Genomic DNA, 22762 nt, shown 5'->3' on the forward strand with positions numbered 1-22762 from the left:
TGTAAACAAGCCCAATGAGAATATATTTTACAAAGCAGTATACATTGGGAAGAGTCTGCTTTCCTAGAACCCTGGTCTCTTGTTTTCATGATATCAGGATCAGAGAATCTGAGATTTTCACACACAAGGGACAAATGTGGAAAACATTTGTATAGCTTTTCCTTTCATATATTTGTGCCAAACATTTTCTTCCTTGAAAACCATTCCAATATATGTATGGGCATACATCGGGCACCTGTAGCAAAGCCTTGTTTCTGGGAGTGACACATCAATCAATTTGGTCCTTAGTAGGGTTGCCACACCATCTTTTTAATCCAGGACACACATTACACAGGTTCTGTAGGTGATTAAGGTGGTAATTAAACTCGGTGCCTAACCTGCATTAAATCAGCCTCAGAACCTCTGTAATTAATATTGCCTTGTTTCCACTGCACGGAACGGTTCGGGTCAGTAAGAATGGAGCGGTTTAGAATGGACCGGTCTATTCTCGTGAGCGTTTCCACTGCAAATCGGACCGTCGGGGACCATTCAGGATTTAGAAAAAATGCCTAGCACGTCCACCAATCAGTGGAATGTATTGCATCTCCTCCCCTAATGGAACCGTTCCATTTCCTATGGCCCCACATCTGAAGCAGGACCCAGAATGGTCCGGTACGGTTCGGTTTAATGGCACACTTTCGTAGTGGAAACACCCAAAATAGCATACCGAACCGAACCGATCCGCTCAGTGGAAACGAGGCATATGTGTCCTGGATTAAAGGGATGATGTGGCAACCCTAGTCCTTAGAGATTTCTGTTGAGATTTTGAAGAAAAATGCTTAAATGTGCATCCTCAGAGTGACACTGTGGATGCACTAGTTTACATGTGCCAACGTCCCGATATATTTGAAATGGACACTAATTTGAACTAGGAGATTGGACTTTAAACGGCACACAGGTAGTTAATGTAAAAATCTAAAGGTTTTTATTATAGAAATCTATATAAAATTACATTCATAGGTAACAGTATAGTAATCATCGATGCTAATCACTTCCAAAGGGTTACAATGATATAAATAAACTTAAATTGCAAGAAGTGCATATCCAACAAACAATAATGGTTGAACAGTATGTATATGAAGTATATAGCCTTAATCATGGGTCCAGTATGCAGAATTCTTTCTTTTGCTCTGCTCTACATGTTTCGCGTTTGAAACGCTTCTTCAGGAGCATGATGGTCTGTTAAAACATATACATAAACAAAGGAACAACAAAAATACTAATGAATCACATTTTATACATAAAACAATTACATAAAATGTCAAAGAATATGTTAAAAACATGTGTTGCTATCCGTATATAACGCAAAACATGTAGAGCAGAGCAAAAGAAAAAATTCTCCATACTGGACCCATGATTAAGGCTATATACTTTATATACACACTGTTCAACCATTATTGTTTGTTGGATATGCACTTCTTGCAATTTAAGTTTATTTATATCATTGCAACCCTTTGGAAGTGATATTATAGCATTACTCTGGGCCATATATCGATGATTACTATACTGTTACCTATGAATGTACTTTTATTTAGATTTCTATAATAAAAACCTTTAGATTTTTACATTAACTACCTGTGTGCCGTTTAAAGTTCAATCTCCTAGTTCAAATTAGTGTCCATTTAATTTCTGTTGAGATGTTTATGGATCCCTTCTCTACACATAGGACCTTTTTTTTTTTTTAAAGGGAAGTTACACCTTTAGGCCCCTTTCACACTGCTGTGACTTGAAAGTCGCACAATTTTGCCTCGATTTCAGGGAATGCCTGTGTAAATTTGAGGGCTATAGACCTCAACTTATCAAAGTCGGACCAAAGTAGTGCAGGGACTACTTTTAAGTGGGTGTGACTTGATGTCGCACAGATATGAATGGTACTCAAAGGAAATCATGGGGTTATGACTTGTCCTAAGTCACAGTACAAGTCGCACACGTGTGAAAGGGGCCTAACTCAAAAGCACCCCCAAGATCACTTGTGTTGTAGTAAGTACAACCCCCCTGAGTGTACCATCTGGTGCAGCTCTGCATAGAAATGAATCGACTGCCATTTTTTTTTTAGTCAGAGCTCAATTGAACAAGCTGAAGTCAGAAGTCTATTTGCTACCGTGCACAGCTGCACCAGATTTTGCACTCTCTATTTTTTTTTTTTTGTGTTTTTTTGCAAATTGTATTCGTCATCCCAAATTGACTGTAACTCGCCTGTAATGAACAAAAATTATTTTAATGGTACCACATTAATGGTACCACAGTGCATTACATGTGTTGTGGTACTATGCAAGAGTTCCTGCAAAACACTGCCTAAAGTTAAGCTTTCTCCAGTGGCAGTGCCCTCTAGCAGCACTCCTCTAACCATGCTAACTCACTGCCAAGAAGTCTACTTTGAGTAAGCTCTGCTGTCAGATAGCGGAAAATGTCACTGGTCCACCAACACACATAATAGTGTTTGGCAGTCATCTGTTCACAGAGCATTATTATTTTATGCTAAATGGGGTAGGGGTATCCAGAGGCAATTCTAGTTTGCCCTTCAAGTAGAACTATAGGCAAAGCTTTTTTTTGATAAAGCAAGGGTTAGAACTCCTATTAGATTGGGACCTGTGTCCCATTGCGGAGATTCCCCTTCACTTACTGTTCCATAGCCAAACTGGAAGTGAGAGAAAATCCCTGAAAATTAAGGGAATTCCTTGGGGACCCCCAGGTCACCAGAACTAATGTCCCTATGGGAAGAATTCCCCTCTATTACCTGTCTGGGGACAACCCAACATATTTTAATTTTCCTATAGCACTACCCCCTGCAGGGGCTGCAAGTGAAAGGTTTGCACATTGCTGCACATCCAGTCACACCACATTTCCTTCTTTCATCTGGACACAGAAATCAGTCTTTGCCCTGGTTTTATTGTTTTATTAGGGGATAATAACTTGGATGGGGTAAAGTATTATGGGATGCCCAGTGTGACGATAAATAACTTCAGGGACACTTCCTCCCTATTTACAGACTCCTCTTCAGACTTCCACTTGCACAAATGTTGTTCCTCTTTTGCACAGCTTCTGCTGGTTCACTCCTGAGGGAACTGACAGGCTTATTGTCAGTTTGGTAACAGCCCATTACAGGCAGGAACTTTCAGTCCCCAGTGGCTACTAATCCCAGTTCCACTGCTTGCAGAAAATGCTAGCCCATCTAGCTGCCACCAGCCACACCTGGCTGTCTTCCTTTTCCCAGTCCTCCCTGACTGACATGCACATGACGTTTCCCCAGGGCAAGGTTTGATGAAGGCTGCAGTGTGCCAAGTCTTCAAGAGAGCACTACTACAGCTGGCAGTCTTTCTCCCTCGTCTGTACCTGTGCTGTGCTGATCTACTTACTGTCTCTTCTTGCTCTCTTCACTGCCACTCCTGCTTGAAACCCTCCAACTGTCTCCTGTGGTGGGATCCTTCCAGGCCAGCCTCCCAAGCTCACGCCTGAGGTAAACCCTCCCGGTGGGAGTCCCTTAAGGGCCACCAATAACTTCCCTCAGCGCTGCATCTCCATCTTCTACCCAACTCCCTTACTGGTATGGCCCATGTCTATGTTCTTTTTTCTAGAATGTTCTTCAACACATGAGAGAGATGCCAGAATAAGTCATCCAGCACTTAAATCTAATAACCCTGACCCTGATTCCGTCACTCAGGTCTATCCCAGAGCCAGACAAATGATTTTACCAACACTAACTTCTAGTAGCACATGCTCGAGGGTGCTACATTGGTGTACCTTAATTTTCATCGATTATTGTAAACCGTACAAATAGAAAGGGTGAATGTCCTTAATTGGGGCACAAACCGCAATAAAAACAGACGCTCTAATCCCTCTCCACTCATTCCATCCAAAACAAAAAGTTTTGCTACAGTGCGCGCGCACACACACACACGTGTGTGTGTGTGTGTGTGTGTGTGTGTGTGTGTGTGTGTGTGTGTGTGTGTGTATATCTCTATCTATATCTAATTTTTTTTATATTATTATTTTATTAAATGGGAGCCAATAATTCTACTTAGATGGACAAAGGAATGGTGTCTCTTTAATTGAAATGCATTGTCTGTTTGTAATAGTGATACAAATGCAAAGCTTACAGCAGACCAGCTTTTATTTTTCAAGCCATGTTAGCTTACATAGATTTCATTATGTTCTTTTGAACTAGGCTTGAAGAGAATTACATTATGGAGATCAAAAAACATAAGAGCGAAGCTGAGACACTAAGAGCACGGGTGTCTGAGATGGAAAAGGAAATTAATTACTTGAATACTGAACTTGAAGCCCAAAAAGAGGCAAACACCAGAGCTCCAACTGCAACAATGAAGAATCTTGTGGAACGCTTGAAGAACCAAGTATCCCACAAGGAAAAGCAGCAGAAGGTATTTCTCTTGTTTTATTATACTAAATTTTCACTCCATCAAAACAAACTGTGATGCTGAAGAGCAATTCAGTATTTGGAATAAAATACTATCTTTTTTATTTGTGGTTGAGCTAGCACAGCATGCACGTTTTACTCTAGGGCTTGCTAATGCAGTTTTCTTTTATAATGTCCTGTGGCGCTTGTCTTGAGTACATAACACCATGACTACTATCTCCAACTTTATATACTTCCCACATCCCAATATTTTTTTTTTTATATAGTGCATTTGATATTATGCATTCCTAAAATATATGCAACTACATGGCAAATGAGGTTTAATGTTAACCACTTACCCCCCGGACCATATTGCTGCCCAAAGACCAGAGTACTTTTTGCGATTCGGGACTCTGTCGCTTTAACAGACAATTGCGCGGTCGTGCGACGTGGCTCCCAAACAAAATTGGCGTCCTTTTTTTCCCACAAATAGAGCTTTCTTTTGGTGGTATTTGATCACCTCTGCGGTTTTTAGTTTTTGCGCTATAAACAAAAATAGAGCGACAATTTTGAAAAAAATTAATATTTTTTACATTTTGCTATAATAAATATCCCCCAAAAATATATAAAAAAACATTTTTTTTCCTCAGTTTAGGCCGATACGTTTTCTTCTACATATTTTTCGTAAAAAAAAATCGCAATAAGCGTTTATTGATTGGTTTGCGCAAAAGTTCTAGCGTTTACAAAATAGGGGGTAGTTTTATGTCATTTTTATTATATTTTTTTTACTAGTAATGGCGGCAATCAGCGATTTTTTTTTTTTTCCGGTACTGCGACATTATGGCGGACACTTTTGACACATTTTTGGGACCATTGGCATTTTTATAGCGATCAGTGCTATAAAAATGCATTGGATTACTATAAAAATGCCACTGGCAGTGAAGGGGTTAAGTATGCCTGGGTGTGTTCTTACTGTGGGGGGGGGGGTGGCCTCACTAGGGGAAACACTGATCCTCGGTTCATACATTGTATGAACCGAACATCAGCATTTCCCCTGCTGACAGGACCGGGAGCTGTGTGTTTACACACACAGCTCCCGTTCCCCGCTCTGTACCGAGCGATCGCGTGTGCCCGGCGGCGATCGCGCCCGCCAGGCACACGCACGGGAGTCGGGGGCGAGCGGGGGGCACGCGCGCGCCCCTAGTGGCGGCTGGGAGAGAGGACCTCATATTACGTGCTCTCGCCCAGCAGAGCCACCTTGTGGACGTATTTCGACGGTGCGCCGTCGGCAAGTGGTTAAGAAATGTAAAGTAATGCACTTGTGGGCTAACAACATAAATACAAGCTACTAGTGGGAGAACCTCTGGGGGAATCAAGGATGTAGAAAGATCTGGGGGTCTTGGTAGATGACAGACTGAGCAATAGCATGCAATGTCAAGCTGCAGCTACCAAAGCCGGCAGAATATTAGCATGCATAGAAAAGGAAATTTACTCCAGAGATAAAACTATAATCCTGCCACTCTATAAAACTCTGATTTCGGCCACATCTGAAGTATTCTGTCTAGTTCTGGTCATCAGTCCTCAGTAATTATGTGCTGGAGAGAGTCCAAAGAAGGGCAACAAAATGAATAAGGGGACTGGAGGACTTTAATTATGAAGAACAACTACAAGCACTACATTTATTCTCCCTGGAGAAGAGACGCTTGAGAGGAGATACAATAGCGATATACAGATATCTTAATGGTGATCCCAGCAATAAAAAAAAAAAACCTATTCAGTCTCAGGGAGTGTAAGAAGACACAGGGCCACACAATGAGATTGGAGGAGAAGCAGTTTAAGCTTTAAGCTGCAAAGGGGGTTTTTCACTGTCGGGACGATAAGCATGTGCAACTCTCTTTCACAATTGGTGGTGTCAGCAGGGAGTATTGATAGTTTTAAAAGACTCTTGGATGTGCATCTTAGTAAACACAACATACAGGAATATGTGTGTGTGTGTGTGTGTGTGTGTGTGTGTGTGTGTGTGTATGTATGTTGTGACGGTATGCAAGGTGCGATACATGATCATAGGTACATTTCACCTCGCATACTTTCTATTATGAGAGACTGAACCGGAATCCGGTCCGGGTTTTACAGCCTCCAGGCCTGGCTAGGGTTCAGGTCCGGATGTTTGGGTCCACTGGAGTCCACAATCAGCTGGACTTTAAAAGACCAGGAAGAGAGCACAACAGAGCTCTGGCTTGAGACTCAGGAAGGGACCTGAGTGAGGGGAGCGCTGAATGTTGGACTAAAAAGAGGTTTGCTTTACTACATGTTTTGTGGGTGACGGGGGCCAGCCCTGCACTCTATAGAGAGGAGACTATTTGTTTAGTTAGCGCCGGACGGCAAGGATTTAATTTAGTGTTTTCTTTTATTTTTTTTTAACCTGCAAACCTTTTAATAAAACCTGGCATCCGCCAGACTTAAAAAGAAAGTGCCTGCTTGCGGACTGTCATTCAGAAAAGGTGATCCTCACAAGCTAATCTCCCACAATGTGTGTATCTATCTATCTATCTATATATCATATCTCTATCTTACATTTTTTTTTCTCTGCATTCTTACTCCTAACACGACAGCATTGACAGTTTATATGTGTGTGTGTGTATGTGTATATATATATATATATATATATATATATATATATATATATATATATATATATATATATATATATATATATATATATATATATATATATATATATATATATATATATATATATGACCAAAATCATGTTTTACGAAGTAGAGCAACTACAAAAGGGAATTCTGAGTAGAAGTATGATTATGTTTAAACCTTCCACATTTTTTTTTTTTTTTTTTTTTTAGAATGTGCATTTAAAATGTTTATTTTTCCCAATCTTTATTCCTATTTGTTTTATTGTTTTTGAGCTGTGGCTAGTCACTCTCTCTGCCTTTTAAGGTTGCTGACCTATGGCTGTGCCATGTCATATCTGATGCACATCCACAAGCAATGACATGACAACTGTGAAATGGCAGGCCAAGGAGTTGAAAGGATCAAGCGCTGCAGCAGGAGCATTCATCCTATGTTTAAAATGGTTGCTTCTGAATAGACCCATATGGGGGCAAGCTTTTTCAATCTAGGAGAAAAAGCTTATATGGGCATTTTTTGCCCTAGGAGCAAAGCTCCTATAAAGGTCCAAGGCATGATCACCAGATGAAAAAAATATTTTAAAGAAGACTTGCAGAAAAGCCTAAGAGAGACACTGCAATTGGCTGACATGTAATGATTACATTTTTTTTGGCATAAAGTGGTTGTAAAGCCTTAAGATTTTTTTTAACTTAATGCATTCTTTGTATTAAGATAAAAAATGTTTAGTGTCTGCATCCCCCTCACCCCCCCCCCCCCCAATCTTTTTTACTTATCCAAGCCCTCATTTGATCCAGCGCCGTGCATGTCTGCAGCTCCTCGCTTCACTAACTTCCAGATCTTGCTAGCTTGGCTGGGGCACTTGGAGCTATTGGCTCCCAGTTCTGCCAATCAACTGGACAAAGGGGAGGGGCCATGAGCGCTGACGGGGTACCCAAAAAGTGGAGGTTTGCGGCCGCTCTGTGCAATTCCATTGCACAGAGCAGGTAAGTATAGATATGGTTGTTAAAATACATTTACAATCACTTTTACAGTTTTTTCTCTCCCATTAATTATATATTGTATTTTTTTTTTATATATATATTTGGCTACCTTGTTTCTTAAATTATCTCCTTTTAAACTTTAGACCGTTTGGATTTATTAGGTGTATTGGACAGTTGTGCTACCATGTTGTATTATCTTTTTCCCAGGCTTTAAGCAAAGCTCTGCTTGCTCTTCGGGCAGAAATGACTGCTCATGCTGAACAGCAGATTATTTCCGCTGCAGCACAAAAGGAGGACAATTTAAACATTCAGCAGATTGTTGACAGACAGACCAAAGATTTAAAGGTGAGAATGGTGACATTTTATTTTACATATTTCCAGCTACACCATGCATGAATGGTCAGGGATATAGCCTGGAATGCTACTTCTGGATATTAATGCTAATGTGCAAGTATGAATTGCATATTACTGCTGTATTTCTGGACATCTCAAAAACTGCATAAGGAACTTTATTTTATAATCTGTTTTGAGGTTCTGACACAAATAATATAGCCACAGTCTATGAAGTGTCTAGTTATACTTGCAAGGTGTAACCTTTCCTTAAATAGCTCATTCAGAATAGTGTGATTTATTTAAAGTTTATCTGCAGCCAAAACTTTTTGTAGTTTTAGATAGAATATGGAAGCCTCTGTCAGGTTTTTGTGGCTCTCTTTATACCCACTGGGTAGATTCAGTGACCAATGTTAACATGCATACACTTCGGAACAAAATATCATAACAAATGTATCTGTCCCTGCCATAAAAAAATAAAAAAATAAACTTCAGTAAATAGTCAGGGAGTGCATAGTAGCCAGCAAAATGGAGACCATAAAATTCTTTGTCAAGATGTATATAGTGTATACAGAGTAAAGTACGGAGTGTCAGGAGTGTTAGGGAGAAATTATTCCAAAGATCGAGAAGCCGGTGGATCAGCCAGAAGAGATATACTGGGACTGGGATGGAGGTCCCTAAAAATATATAAGATAATAAATACAAATAATAGATTGTACCTCAATAGGGCTAAATGGTATAGATTATATAGAAAGAGTGATGATTTGCTACAATAACAGTTTATATGTTAATAAAGGATAATGAAAAGATATATGTATTGTAATGATTATATGAGATCCGCAACAAAACTAATAATGGCCGCTGTCAAACAGTACACTGTATTACTACAGGGATAGAAAAAGATGTGTGTAGGCTCCAGGGCATTTTTCTCAATGTGAAAAATGGGATTTCAAAATTTAGAACCTGCTCTTTTCTCTACGTTTTTCACGTCGTGAAAAATGGTCGTGTGTAGGCTTTAACGACGGGGGAAAAACATGCATGCTCAGAAGCAAGTTATGAGAAGGGAAATTTGCATAATCAAGCCCAAAGGGTGGCGCCATTCGAATGGAACTTCTCCTTTCATAGTGTCGTTGTACGTCACCGTGCTCTGCTCGAGCATTTTTTTTTTTCACGATCGTGTGTATGCAAGGCAGGCTTGACAAGAATCATGTCGAGGAAAAACTTCATTTTTTTTCATGACATTAAAAATGGTCTTGTGTACGCAGCATAAAGGAAAATTGTACAAGAAAATTGTATAATGTTTTGCCAGACTTCGAGATTGCCAATTTCACAAACGCAAAAATAAAAAAAACAATATTTCTCACCTAAAAAATTAAAAGTATGTTTTTGGAGGGATCTTGGGTGCAATTTTAGGCTCCTGCAGACACATCCTACATCTTTCTGCACATACAGTGTATCACAAAAGTGAGTACACCCCTAAGTGAAAATGTCTAAATTGGGCCCAAAGTGTCAATATTTTGTGTGGCCACCATTATTTTTTAGCATTTTTGTTTGCCTTAACCCTCTTGGGCATGGAGTTCACCAGAGCTTTACAGGTTTCCACTGGAGTCCTCTTCCACTCCATGATGACATCACAGAGCTGGTGGATGTTAGAGACTTTACGCTGTTCCGCCTTCCATTTGAGGATGTCCCACAGATGCTCAATAGGGTTTAGGTCTGGAGACATACTTGGCCAGTCCATCACCTTTACCCTCAGATTCTTTAGTAAGGCAGTTGTTGTATTGGAGTTGTATTTGGGGTCGTTATGTTGAAATACTGTCCTGCAGTATTGCGGTATAACTCGCTCCCGCGTATACCGCGCACCCCTAAAGTTGCCCCCGAAATTCTTGTAAAAAAAAATGTTATATGATTTAATTATTTACAGTTTTGGTGTCTTCCCAGCGTCCATCGTCCGGTCCGGCGTCCGTCTGCGGCCTCGATGGTGTCCTCCCGGCTTCTCCAGTGCGCGCCTCAAGTCGAGTCCCCGCTTCCCGCGCTCAGTTCGAACGCCTCCGCCGACATATACCAAGTGCAGTACATTCGGCAAGGCTCGGCGTTGCTCACGCTCTGTGACGTTTATGCGTGAGCACGAGCGAAGCTGAGCCTGGCCGAATGTACCCGAGTGTACAGCACTCGGTATATGTCGGCGCAGGATTTCAAACTGAGCGCGGGAAGCCGCTATCGGCGTATATCGCGCACCAACGATTTTCCCCTTATTTTAAGGGGAAAATAGTGCGCGATATACGCCGATAAATACGGTACTTTTCCAAACACAGCATCATTCCGCAAACTGATAGTTCAGAAAAGACATCTTCAGATCACCCCTTAGTCTCTCTGATCTTTGGGTGCTCTTCCTGTGAGATCTTTGCATACAAGTACCCACCACTTTCAAGGTTGATTACGCTACAAATAATTCAGTAGGTGATATTTAGTCGAATAGTAAAACTGTAATATTCTTTTAACTTGTTGTGCACTATTTACACACAACCAGTTTCCTATTGGCATTTTTGGAAAAGATGCAATGATCCCAATTGGTATTTATATATTATTTTGCCACTTGACATGGTATTGATCTTTAAATCAATAAGGTAGAGTGAGGTGAGCTAACATGGAAAGCATTCGAGTAACCTATGTAGTCTGGCTTGTTTTATTGATATTCGTTGTGTGGATACAAGAGTTAAATAATTCATTCGAAGCAAATTCTCTCATTAAGCATCTCCTTGCAAATGATGTCCCCTGGTGCTTGGGTTGGTTGCAAATGAAAATTGTTACATTATCCTTTCTTAACTTAAAAGCTGATTACAGAGTTTTAATCCGAAACCTAATTCCTTTGTGGTATTTTAAGTAGGCAAATTTAATTGTGAAGAGACATGATATTATCGTTACAGGCACGGATTGAAGATTTAAATGAGCTACAACTAAAGCTTAAAGAGGCCCTAAAAACTAGCAAGGCTAGAGAGAATAACCTCACAGAAGACCTTGAAAACCTAAACCAAGAGTTGCGAACAAAGCAGAAAACCCTTAATAAGCAACAGAAGGAAAAAGATGAAGTAGACAAGGAAAATGAGGAACTGAAAAAAAGGGTGAAACGTTTGATGAGCAGCGTACAGGTACATATCATACTGTTCCTTTTACATTGTCTGCTGGTTCAGCAGTGTCATGGCAAAAATAATTGGTGACAATACATAGGAACTTGCTCGATCTGTATTATGAGAGAAAACTGAGCAGTGTATGTAAAGATAGCCATATCCTGTTAGATCCCTCTCTTTAGCTCATGGGTAGGGGCTCTGCAAGGGAAATCTCCTCTGGTGGCTATTGAATTCACCTGCGACTGCCTGAATACTTACACAGAGACTGCATCTCATAGGATGCACTTAGGCTGCATTCACACCTAAGCGTAGCGTTTGCCGCAATTTTTGCGGCGTTTTTTATCACGATTTTGGACAGGTCTAGGGTCACCCATGTTAAAAGCAGAAAAACACCCAAATCTGCCTAAAAAAAAAGTCCCAGAACTTGTTTGAGCTTCAGACGTTTTGGAACTTCTGGCTTCAGGCGTTTTGTAGTGGAGATGTGAACCATCTCCATAGAGAATAATAGATTTTTTCCCCGCCAGCGTTTTGTAGCTTCAGGCTTCAAGCTACAAAACGCTCAGGTGTAAATGGGGTCATTTAGGTGGATTCAGAAAGACTTAGGCTGGCGTATCAGTAGATACGCCAGCCTAAGTCTGAATGTGCGCCGGCGCTAATTTAAGGTAACCAGATATGCTTAAATTAGGCTCAGATACGAGCGGCGTAAGTGTCTTACACCGTCGTATCCTAAAAGTGTAATTTTTAGGCTGACTGCTAGGTGGCGCTTCCATTGCGGTCGGCATAGAATATGTAAATCACTAGATACGCCTATTCACGAACGTGCGCCCGGCCGACTCAGTACAGATACGCCGTTTACGTAACGCATTATCAGGCCTAAAGTTATTCCATCAAATAGCTGGAATAGTAATGTTAAGTATGGCCGTCGTTCCTGCGTCGAAATTTGAAAATTTTACGTCGTTTGCGTAAGTCGTCCGTGAATAGGGATTTACATCCACGTCAAAACCAATAGGACCGTGCGGCGTACTTAGCACACTGGGATATGTACACGGACGCCGTTCCAAAAAAACGTCAATCACGTCAGGTCAACCCAAATTAACATAAAACATGCCCTCTCAGCCTATTTTGAATTAGGCGCGCTTACGCCCGACGCAACTTAGCAGGCAAGTACTTTGTGAATCATGTACTTGCCTCGCTAACTTACGGCGGCGTAGTGTAAACACGATACACTACGCCGCCGCAAGGATAAGCCTGCCTACCTGAATCTAGCTATTAGTGTTCAGCCACAAATTTTCCACTCAGCAGAGTCTATCTTTAAATTTACTTTTGTCAAGTCAGGTGAAGCCAACAAAGCCACCGACGGCTCAAATTTCAACCTTTTCTGCAGCTGGTGTTGCGCGGTTTATTGTTTCATTGCTTGCAACGAATGTCCAGCATGCTGAAATCTGCGTGTGTTCGATTTAAAGTGGAACTTCACTGTATCTAAAAACCACAAACCGAAAGCGCCATTTAATTTTATTTTTACTATCAAAAAGCAAACTCACCCATCCGCCATGCTTTATTTTGTTGAGAAATCACTTTTAAAAATATCCCCCTAGCATTTCTGGCTGTGGCCATCTTGAGCAAGGGCAAGACGATTCCTGTAGCATTTACTTTCTGGAATCCATGTGCCCTTCGCTTAGGCATACAGTCAGGAGAGTGTACATGGCTGAGAAAACCCCTCCTCTCCTCCTGAGGGCTTCTGGGGTGTATGACATACTTTGCCTAGGCATCAAAACTAGGAAGTAACTTAAGGAATGTAAAAAAAAATAAGATAAAAAATTGTCAATGTTGACAGAGTGATGTTCCTCTTTAAGAATCATTTGTTTTTCATAAAGGATCATTTATCCTTTGTCGAATATTTGCCCAAGTCAAGGCAGCAAATTGAGAAGTTGTGGCAGGTTTGCCAGTTTGATATGCATGTTCTAGAAAAGTTAGGCTTCTGAATAGTATACAGATACTCCTCATTTAACGACTTACTTGTATAACGACCACTCAGACTTACGACCAGCTCTCCCCACCTGCACAACATGCTATATATCATTGTACACAGTGTACATGGAGTGGAGTTTTGGTTTTAGACCTTTTTTTTGTTTTTCCACAGTACAGTACAGTAGTTAAGAATGCTTAAAATATTGATTACTTGTGACTCTTTGTTTAACAACCAATTTGTTTAATGCTCTGGTCGTTGGAATGGAACCTGGTCGTTAAGTGAGGAGTACCCGTACTTTTAAAGGAGTGGTAAACCATTAAAAATTTAAAAAACAGTAAAAAAAATGTAAAAATGCTGTTTTTCACCTTAATGCATTAAGGTGAAAAATCTTCTATGCTGCAGCTTCCCCCCTTTTTCTTACCTAATCCCGAGTGTTCCAGTGACTGGGACGAGCACAGCAGCTCCAGCAGCTATCCCGGGTCCGAATTTGCTAGATTATTAGTAGCAGGAGCCATTGGCTGCTGTCAATCCAATCCAGTGACACAGGAAGCGGGGCCGAGTCCTGCTGTCTGTGTCAATGGGCGCAGCAGCAGGACTCAGGAGCGCGCCCGCACAAGTTCCCCCATGGAATCCGGCTCTCCGTGGGGGCACTTTATAAGAGGAGGAGTGCTTCCGGGGGGAACCCCAGAAAATGTGGATCAGGGCTGCTCTGTGAAAAACCCTTGCACTGAGGAGGCAAGTATAACATGTTTGTTGTTTATTAAAAAAAAGAACTTGGGTGGAACAGCTAAGACCTCTGTGCGATCTGTGTTCCATCTGGTGAGATTCACCTACTCTATATGTCCTTGAGACCACAAAAAACATTGGCAAAGCCAACGTTTTGCAATTGTCACTGTATCAGGAAAATAGGGGAAATCTTCCCTTAGAAATACCTGTTTTATTGACAGCCATTTAAAGCATATCTAAAGCTGAAAAAAAAAATGTAATATATAGCAGCTTATCAGGCATTCGATGTAGGGGCTGCATTTGTTTTTATTATTCAGATCATTTTTACCAAGTACAGAAAATACATGTTGACCTTTCAAGAAATTGCAGTATCTTTGCCACTTTCTGTGACCTTAAAAAAAAAAAAAAACTAACATCTTTATCGTTTTTTTTTTTGTTTTTTTTCGTCAACTACTAGTCTCACAAACTCACTACACATTGGGAATGAACAAAGACAGACATATTTGAAGTTCTGTGTGACAGCCATGACTCCCTCCATAGACACAATAAAGAAATGAGTGTAGACATGAAGGGGCAGGTAGTGTGTTGTTTTCAGGAATAAATGCAGGGAAATTGCCTGGAAAAAAACAAATGCAGCCACCACGAGTAAAGACTAGCAAGCAGCAAAATTATTTTGGGTTTAGTTATGTTTCAAGATGGGATTTTCCTTTGCTTTTAATTAAATCAATGTCTTACTTCTTTCTTTTACCCATGGTTTGCAAACATTTACAAAAATATTGTACATTGATTAAATCATCCGTAAACCAGGTTTGTAAAAATAAAATATGTAATAAAAATTATGTTGTTATTCTTTTATAGCCCCCCGCTGTGACTGTGGAGGCATATAGTAGCTGTTCAAAGTATATATTGAATCACCAAGGAAATTGTTAAATTTAAGTTCAGAAGCATTTCAGAAATATCTCTGAAAATCCATCTAACAGTACATTTCATGGTTCTCTTTTGTGACTTGCTTTAATGAGTTCAGATTAACAGAGCTGGTGAAGCTTCAAGGACTGTCCACCCATAATCCATTTCGAACATGAAGCGTGAAGGGGACACCTGTGTTGGCAGCATGACTATATGGTCAGCCTTGCTTAAAAATGATGTAGGAAACCAGCAAAATAAAGATAATCCTGAGCATATTTTACTATATTCTCTTCAGCAGAGGTAGCGGTTTTGAAGCCCCTACAGTAATCGATGCTAAGCAATCAGAGTTGACTTTTTATCATTATGGCTACCACCAGCTTATAATAACTGAAATCTCTCTAGCTGGTGCGAGTAACTGTACATCACTTCTCTTATTACCAGGCTCTGTGAAGTGCAGAATGTTTACTGCAAAAATAGCTATGAAGCAATGCTCATCGAAAAAGGTTATGTTTACATGGTAATCTAAAATTCTCACTGTTGATTATAGAATCCCATTAAAAACATCCTTCGGCTCTCGCTACTTTATGTAAATGTTACTCTTTTAACAGGATTATAGCTAACATTTTAAATGTCCGTATATTTTCAGAGCAAGTCCGATCTGGACAGTAAACAGAGCATGATAGATGAGCTTCAGAAGAAAATTAAAAAGCTTGAACTGGAGTTGGAGAAGAAAAGTGAAGAAGCCGAAAGGAAACCTGCGCGAGAAGATAAGGTGTGATTAGAGTGTCTATGTGACTATTATTTAGTGACTGCATCATTACTAGTTTATTCCTGCCTAATCCAAAAATAAAGCTGTATGTAATACTTCTCAAATGATATCACTTTTAAAGGAAAAGCTAATTTTTTCCTGTGATGCGTTGCCTGTTAACCTCTGCAACAAAAATGTAGACAATTATGGCTTTTGGATAAGGCCAGCCATCCACGGTTCTAATCTTGGCTGGTTCAGCAGCAACCAGCCACGATTTGAACATTATTGGGCAGGCCGAATGTACCAAGTTGATTGATCAGCTTGAATATGTAGCGCCCCCCCCCCCCCTTTTAGTTAGTGGGGCGTTGCGCTAAAGTTAGTGGGGAATGGGAGATTTCACTTGCTCCCATTCACTAATTGTTAGTTTGTGCTGGTGCCAGTTCAGAACTGCCTCTTGGGTCAGTCTGTGTGTCCAGGGGTGCGTTTCCACCCCTGGGCAACAGTTGGCGCTATAGGGGTTCTGACGGAACCATCCTTCCCCAGCAGCCAGTCAGAGGAGTTTCCCTCTTTGGGCATGCTGACGGGGGGTATATCTGGAGCACCGGCCATTTTTCGTGAAGACTGCGGGGCCCGAGTTCCAGGTGCGGCATCCACCTTTAGGGTGCGCGCATCTGCTGGCCCCATCCTCATGGCCGGCCGGGTTGAGGCTGTGCACCTCGCGGAGCCTTCTGTTGATGAAGAAAGGGACCCCAGCGGCTTGCTGGGTTCCAGATCCTAAGCTGGAGGCTGAACGTTGGGGGATTGGCTCGGGAGAACCTAAGTGCAGAGGTTGTCTGTGAGGCCTGGACGAACCACCGGGGATCTGATCACCGCGCTACATGACAGGTATTTTTCTTTTGCTGTCAGGTATTTTTCTTTTGCTGTCAGTGGGTGATCCTTTAGAACAAAACTTACTGGGAGGATTCGCTATCCTTACACTTCAATTATACCAAGAAAATGTACTACGCCTGTGGCAGAGGCATTGTTTCCTCCCAGTGATTTGATTATTGCGAGCGACCCTTTGGCTGCCAGGTCCAAGTTAATTGCCTGTCCAAAGGGCACTTACCCACCCTGGCGAGGGTGGCGGCGTTTGAATTGTCTGTGCCGAGAGCAGGCTTGCTCTCTGTTTTTTATCCAAGGCCTGATGCTACAAGTCCTTCCTACTCATCAACCTTTTGCTCTACTGTGTGTCATGTTGATGTTGGCCTTGTTGGCCCTGGAATAAAGCATTAAAAACTCACGCTACCTGCTGGACACTTGTTCTTTTTTTTCCACACTCACAAGCATCACCACTAGACAGAAGAATTTGGTAACTTAATACGCCAATCCCAAATCAACCAGCGGCTCCTTCGGGGGTAGCGCTACAAATACAACCAGCTAGCTGGATTCGCTTGCAATTCTCGCAAGTGGCTGCTATAGCTGCTAGCGATAACCATTGTCTTCTCCCGGTGGGGATGCCGTCTCCCACCCCCCTCCCCCTCTGGGAGAGGACAGTTACTTATTCCCCTGGGAGCACTGTCTGTGTTGATGGGTTAATCTTGCAAATTTCTCTCCTACAACCATGGAAAATGGGAAGAAATTTGTTACCGCATTGCTTGGCCTTATTAACCTAACTGAAAATTCCAGTTTCTTCATTTTAGGTAAAGTAATAATCTTCTGTTCTAATGGGGGACTAAGGGTGTAGTACACAACTGTCCCTTATTTGAATTCTCTCTTTTGAAAGAAAATCTTTGTTCTTTTTGTCTTTAGTTGTCCTGCATTTTGGTTAATATACCCATGAGTTGCAATTTTTTTTTTTTTTTATGTCAAGCCACCATTTTAAAGATTTCAATACATTTGCTGTTTGGTACTATCTGTACTACTACATTTGTTTTACGGTTATTCTTTTATCCAAGTGGTAAATCCAATGAAAATTCGTAGGAAAAGATTGTTAATTTTTGTAATCATTAGTGGGTCAAATTGAGATTAGTTTTCAATGGCAGTAATGAGAAAATGTGAAGAAGGATAGAAAATGTTTATTGAACAAACACATATTTAACAGTTAAAAATAAATTTACTTCTACGCTACTAATATAAAGTAAGTGTTGTATATTAAATCTAAGTGGTTGCTACTTAACACCAACTGTTATTAGCAGACCAGAGTAAAAAGAAAAATATGTGAAGCGCTCCCTCTTTTCCAAATTAATACTATGTGATGTAAATATAAAATAAAGTAGTGACCCCTAGTGGGAGTATTGCATATGACACCAAAAATATATTGTATATCTCACAATGAAAGTTGCATGTGCAGCCAGTGACCTCCTAGTGGGTACAAAAATTATAACAACACATATCTCACAATAACATTTAATATGTACAACCAGTGACCTCTAGTGGTTACAAAACTTCTAACACATAAATGTATCAGGCAAAGTCCATTAATCCAGTGATATTTCTGTGAACCAATGCTGTCCACACACAATCCAACTGTAAATAATAACAAATGAGTGACTCCACACCAGGTGGACCCTCCACCAGTCACACTATGCGCTCCCCTCCCAGAGCAGCCCTCATTTGGATCAAGTATCACCTTCCCCTTTGGGGTCTCAATCCCGGATCTTTAAGCTCCCAATCTTAAGCTCTCTCTGCAAGCATGATCTCTCATATAGGATGGCAACATAAGGGTAAAAAAGGAACTAGCATAGTGTAATACTGTAAAAATAAATGGGGCAGATCCACAAAGCGAGTACGCCGGCGTATCTACTGATACGCCGGCGTACTTTCAAATTTCCCGCATCGTATCTTTGTTTTGAATCCTCAAAACAAGATACAACGGCATCTGGGTTAGATCTGACAGGCGTACGCCTTCGGATCTAAGATGCAATTCTTCTGCGTCCGCTGGGTGGCGTTCCCGTCGTAATCCGCGTCGAGTATGCAAATTAGCTATTTCCGGCGATCCACGAACGTATGAGCGGCCGTCGCATTCTTTTACGTCGTCTCTAGTCGGCTTTTTCCAGGGTATAGTTAAACCTGCTATTTGGTGGCGTACGCAATGTTAAGTATGGCCGTCGTTCCCGCGTATAATTAAAAAAAAAAAAATTTGTTTGCGTAAGTCATCCGTGAATCGTGATGGACGTAATTTACGTCCACGTCAAAACAATGACTTCCTTGCGACGTCAATTAGCGCAATGCACGGCGGGAAATTTAGGGATGGCGTATCCGCAGTTCGTTCGGCGCGGGGACACGCTTAATACAATACTCGCCGATTTGAATTAGGCGCCGTTACGCCGCGAGAGATACACTACGCCGCCGTAACTTACGGCGTGAATTCTTTCAGGATTCAAACCAAAAAAAGTAAGTTACGGCGGCGTAGCGTATCTCAGATACGCTGCGCCGGGGCAGATCTTTGTGGATCTGCCCCAATGTATTTAAAACACAAGCAACTATTGCACTCACATTTAGGAATGCACTATCCCTGGTGCATAAAGGTGATGAACTTGAAAATATACAGATCCATCCCTGGGGTCACATATTCATTTACAAGTACTGCTGCCCTCATGGGTGATCGTGTACTTCCTACAAATGATGCAATGACGTCACAAGCCCCACCCAAATGGCAAGGTGCTACTTGGTCCAATTGGGGGCCGCTCTGGGAGGTGAGCGCATAATGTGACTGGTGGAGGATCCACGTGGTGTTAAGTCACTCATTTGTTATCATTTGCGGTTGGATTGTGCGTGGACAGCATTGGTTCACAGACAATATTAATGGACTTTGCTTGATATATTTATGTGTTATAAGTTTTGTAACCACTAGAGGTCACTGGTTGCACATACCAATTTCATTGTGATATATATAATATATATTTGGTGTCATATACAATACTCCCACTGGGGGTCACTACTTTATTTTATATTTACATCACATAGTATTCTTTTGGAAAAGAGGGAGCACTTCACATATTTTAACAGTGTATGTGGTTTTCGTTTGATAATGTCCATTCATTCCAAAATCAAATGTTAAAAGCATACAAAATCTTTCAAACAACGTGCAAATGTTCTGAGAATCTTTAAATTTTCCTAAGACATTTTGTTCAAAATTCTATCCATCTATGGCCAGCTTAAAACTGTTATTATCATGCACCTGAAAACTAGGAAATCTAGCTCTCGTAAGTTCTGCCATCACACATGAAGGCACATAAATTGCATCACAGGACATACTTTGTGCATGCTAGCTTTTCTGAAATCTACTCTGGATCAATGATGAACTTGAGTACTATCAAGGGTCAGAGCTAGGCTCTAGCAGTTCTTTTCCAAAGACTGGTTGCATGTCATTCTTTGGCACTTTTGTACGGGGGTTTATCACATAGTTCTGCCTATACATCCATCTTTGGGACTTCAGTCTGGTTCTGTGATTCTTTAGAAACCCCCCTTAGAACTTATCAGGGCTATCCCTTACTCTGAGGCCACTCGCAAGGTGTCTTTTCTCGTTGCTGTCATCTTGGTGAGTCCAGTGTACAAGTTACCCTACAAGGAAACTTTTCTTGTGCTTCACAGAGACAAGGTTTTCTTGAGGCCTACATCTTCCTTTCTCCCTAAGGTGGTGTTCACCCTATCTAGGACATTGTACTTTATTACCTCTGCCCTGTTTTTTACTGTCCACGCCTCAGTTGCACTGCTTTTGAGATGTCCCAGCATTTCAAAATACCTTCTGACTCTGTTTTTTATTGAACAATTATTAAAACATGATATTTTGCTTGCCTTAAAATCTTCTTTTTTCCTGGATTTCATTAAGGGTCACAGATCCCACCCAAAGCAGAATTTTGGTTTAGTGTGGATGTATATCTGAGTGTCATCAGCATAGAAGTGATAATTGAGCCCATGTGATCTAAGCAGTTGGCCTAGTGGAAACTAGTGTAAATGCTAAAAAGTAAGGGACCCAGATTGAGCCCCGAGGAACACTAAACTTGACTGGACCAACTTCAGACTGGAATCCGCTGAGCGAAACAAAGTGACAGCGATCAGTACGATATGACTTAAACCATTTCAGAGCCAATTCTGAGACTCCAGATCTGGTTTCAAGGCAAGGGAGTAAAAGGTTGTGGTCTACAGTATAAAAGGCAGAACTAAAATCTAGTAGTAAGAATAGTGAGTGAGCCAGAATTAAAAGCGAACAGAAGGTCGTTATGACTTTCACCAAGGCGGTTTTTGTGCTGTGCAGTTGCCGAAAACCAGATTGGAGGGGTCAAATAGGTTGGATGCCTGGAGTAGGTACGTAATCCTAGGGATGACGTGGTGTTTGAGGACCTTACACCGTCCCATCCAGGAAAAGCTGAAGGCAGACCATGCTGACAGCTCGGTGCAGAACTGGAATAGCAAAGCAGAGAATTTAGGCATATGTTGGCTTGATAAGTTTCTGGACATAAGAATATCTAAATATTGATATGGAAGGAAGCCTCTTTAACCTCTTCGTGCCTGTGCTATAGACAAAAGACATCTACAGCAATTGCCGGGAGGACGTCCCTGGATGTCCTCCTGTTTACTAGTTCCCTGCGCGCCGCCGTGGGCACGCATCGGGGAAAATTCGTGCCCACCGCGCATGCCTGGTTGCTTCAATGTCCGCCAGGTACCCGTGTATCAACATTTACCCTATTTTGTAGGCGCTATAACTTTTTGCAAACCAATCACTATACGCTTATTCAAATCGTGACGGTGCTGAAAATTGGTCTGGGCAGGAAGGGGGTGAAAATGCCTGGTATTGAAGTGGTTAAAATTTAAAGTGACCTGAAGGTTCTGGAGAATGTTTGCTGAGAGAGTCAAATTTAATGCTTTAGATTTTTGAAAATGTATGTCAAAGTTCGATTGCTATATATTAGTTTGCTATATATAGCTCGAAGTCTGCAAGTAAGTTGAGGATCGTGGTAAATGCATTGTTAAGAAAAAACAGCCAGTCATCTGACAGAAAACTATTTAACACAAGTACATGTTACAAATAACACACATGAGGAATATGAAATGTTGGGGTAACATACATTTTAAACATACTATAGGCTAGCCACCATGAAGTTTTTTTCTCTACTCATTTTGATTTGTAGGTGGCATCAACACAGTGGTTGTAAATGTTAGGTTTCTAATAAAAATAACAAACCTGTTATACTTACCTGCTCTCTGCAAGAGTTTTTCACAGAGAAGTCTCGATCCTCCTCTTTTGGGGTGCCATGCCGGCGCTCCTGGCTCCTCCCCTTCACCCCCCCCCCCCCCCCCCCCCTGGAAAGCCTGTGCGGGCACGTTCCTGAGTCCTGCTGCTGCTTCCCTCAACACAGACAGCGGGATTCTCCCTTGTTACTGGATTTGATTGACAGCAGTGGGAGCCAACGGCTCCTGCTGCTATCAATCTGTCCAATAAGGAGAGAGACAGTGGCAGGAACCACTGGGCTTGTGCTCATCGCTGGATCGGATTGGGGCTTAGGTAAGAAAAAAGGGGTCAGCTGCAGCAAAGGTTTTTCCCCTTGCTTCGAGTGACAGGGTTTTTACATATCTCGTGCACTAGCTTGGACACATGCACATTCCTGGATGTTTATCATAATATGGGGGGTGATCCACAGTTCATTGTGAGAGGTAATGTATGTCACTCAAAGCAAGGGGACGGAAAGGACTTTTTATTTAGACCGGTTTTTATCCGGAAGTCTGTTAATTTTTCACTGAACAATAAGAGGATTGCCCAGATCTGGATTAACTCTGTGTGGCAAGACTGGGCACAGATGATAGGAAATCTTATTCTCTACACTGTGACATCAAAAAAAAAAAAAACATTTTGGGGTTTACATCCACTTTAAGCCTTTACAATCACTTTAACAGCTGTTAATATGAAATGAGACATGGCTAGTATCACTCCTGTCTAGCATTATTTTCCAGAGT

The 22762-nt window shown here is 41.3% G+C and overlaps 1 protein-coding gene across 1 annotated transcript in view; it reads left to right on the forward strand.

The window, feature by feature from the left end:
- CEP290 (centrosomal protein 290) overlaps positions 1 to 22762 on the forward strand; it is a 245302-nt gene that overhangs the window by 154802 nt on the left and 67738 nt on the right. The window contains exons 37-40 of the mRNA XM_040344166.1: positions 4205 to 4418; positions 8230 to 8367; positions 11280 to 11501; positions 15728 to 15853. Of these exons, the coding sequence (XP_040200100.1) occupies positions 4205 to 4418; positions 8230 to 8367; positions 11280 to 11501; positions 15728 to 15853 (700 nt within the window). The remainder of the gene's footprint in view (positions 1 to 4204; positions 4419 to 8229; positions 8368 to 11279; positions 11502 to 15727; positions 15854 to 22762) is intronic.

Source organism: Rana temporaria, chromosome 3 (genome assembly GCF_905171775.1).
Source record: "Rana temporaria chromosome 3, aRanTem1.1, whole genome shotgun sequence".
NCBI lineage: Eukaryota > Metazoa > Chordata > Amphibia > Anura > Ranidae > Rana > Rana temporaria.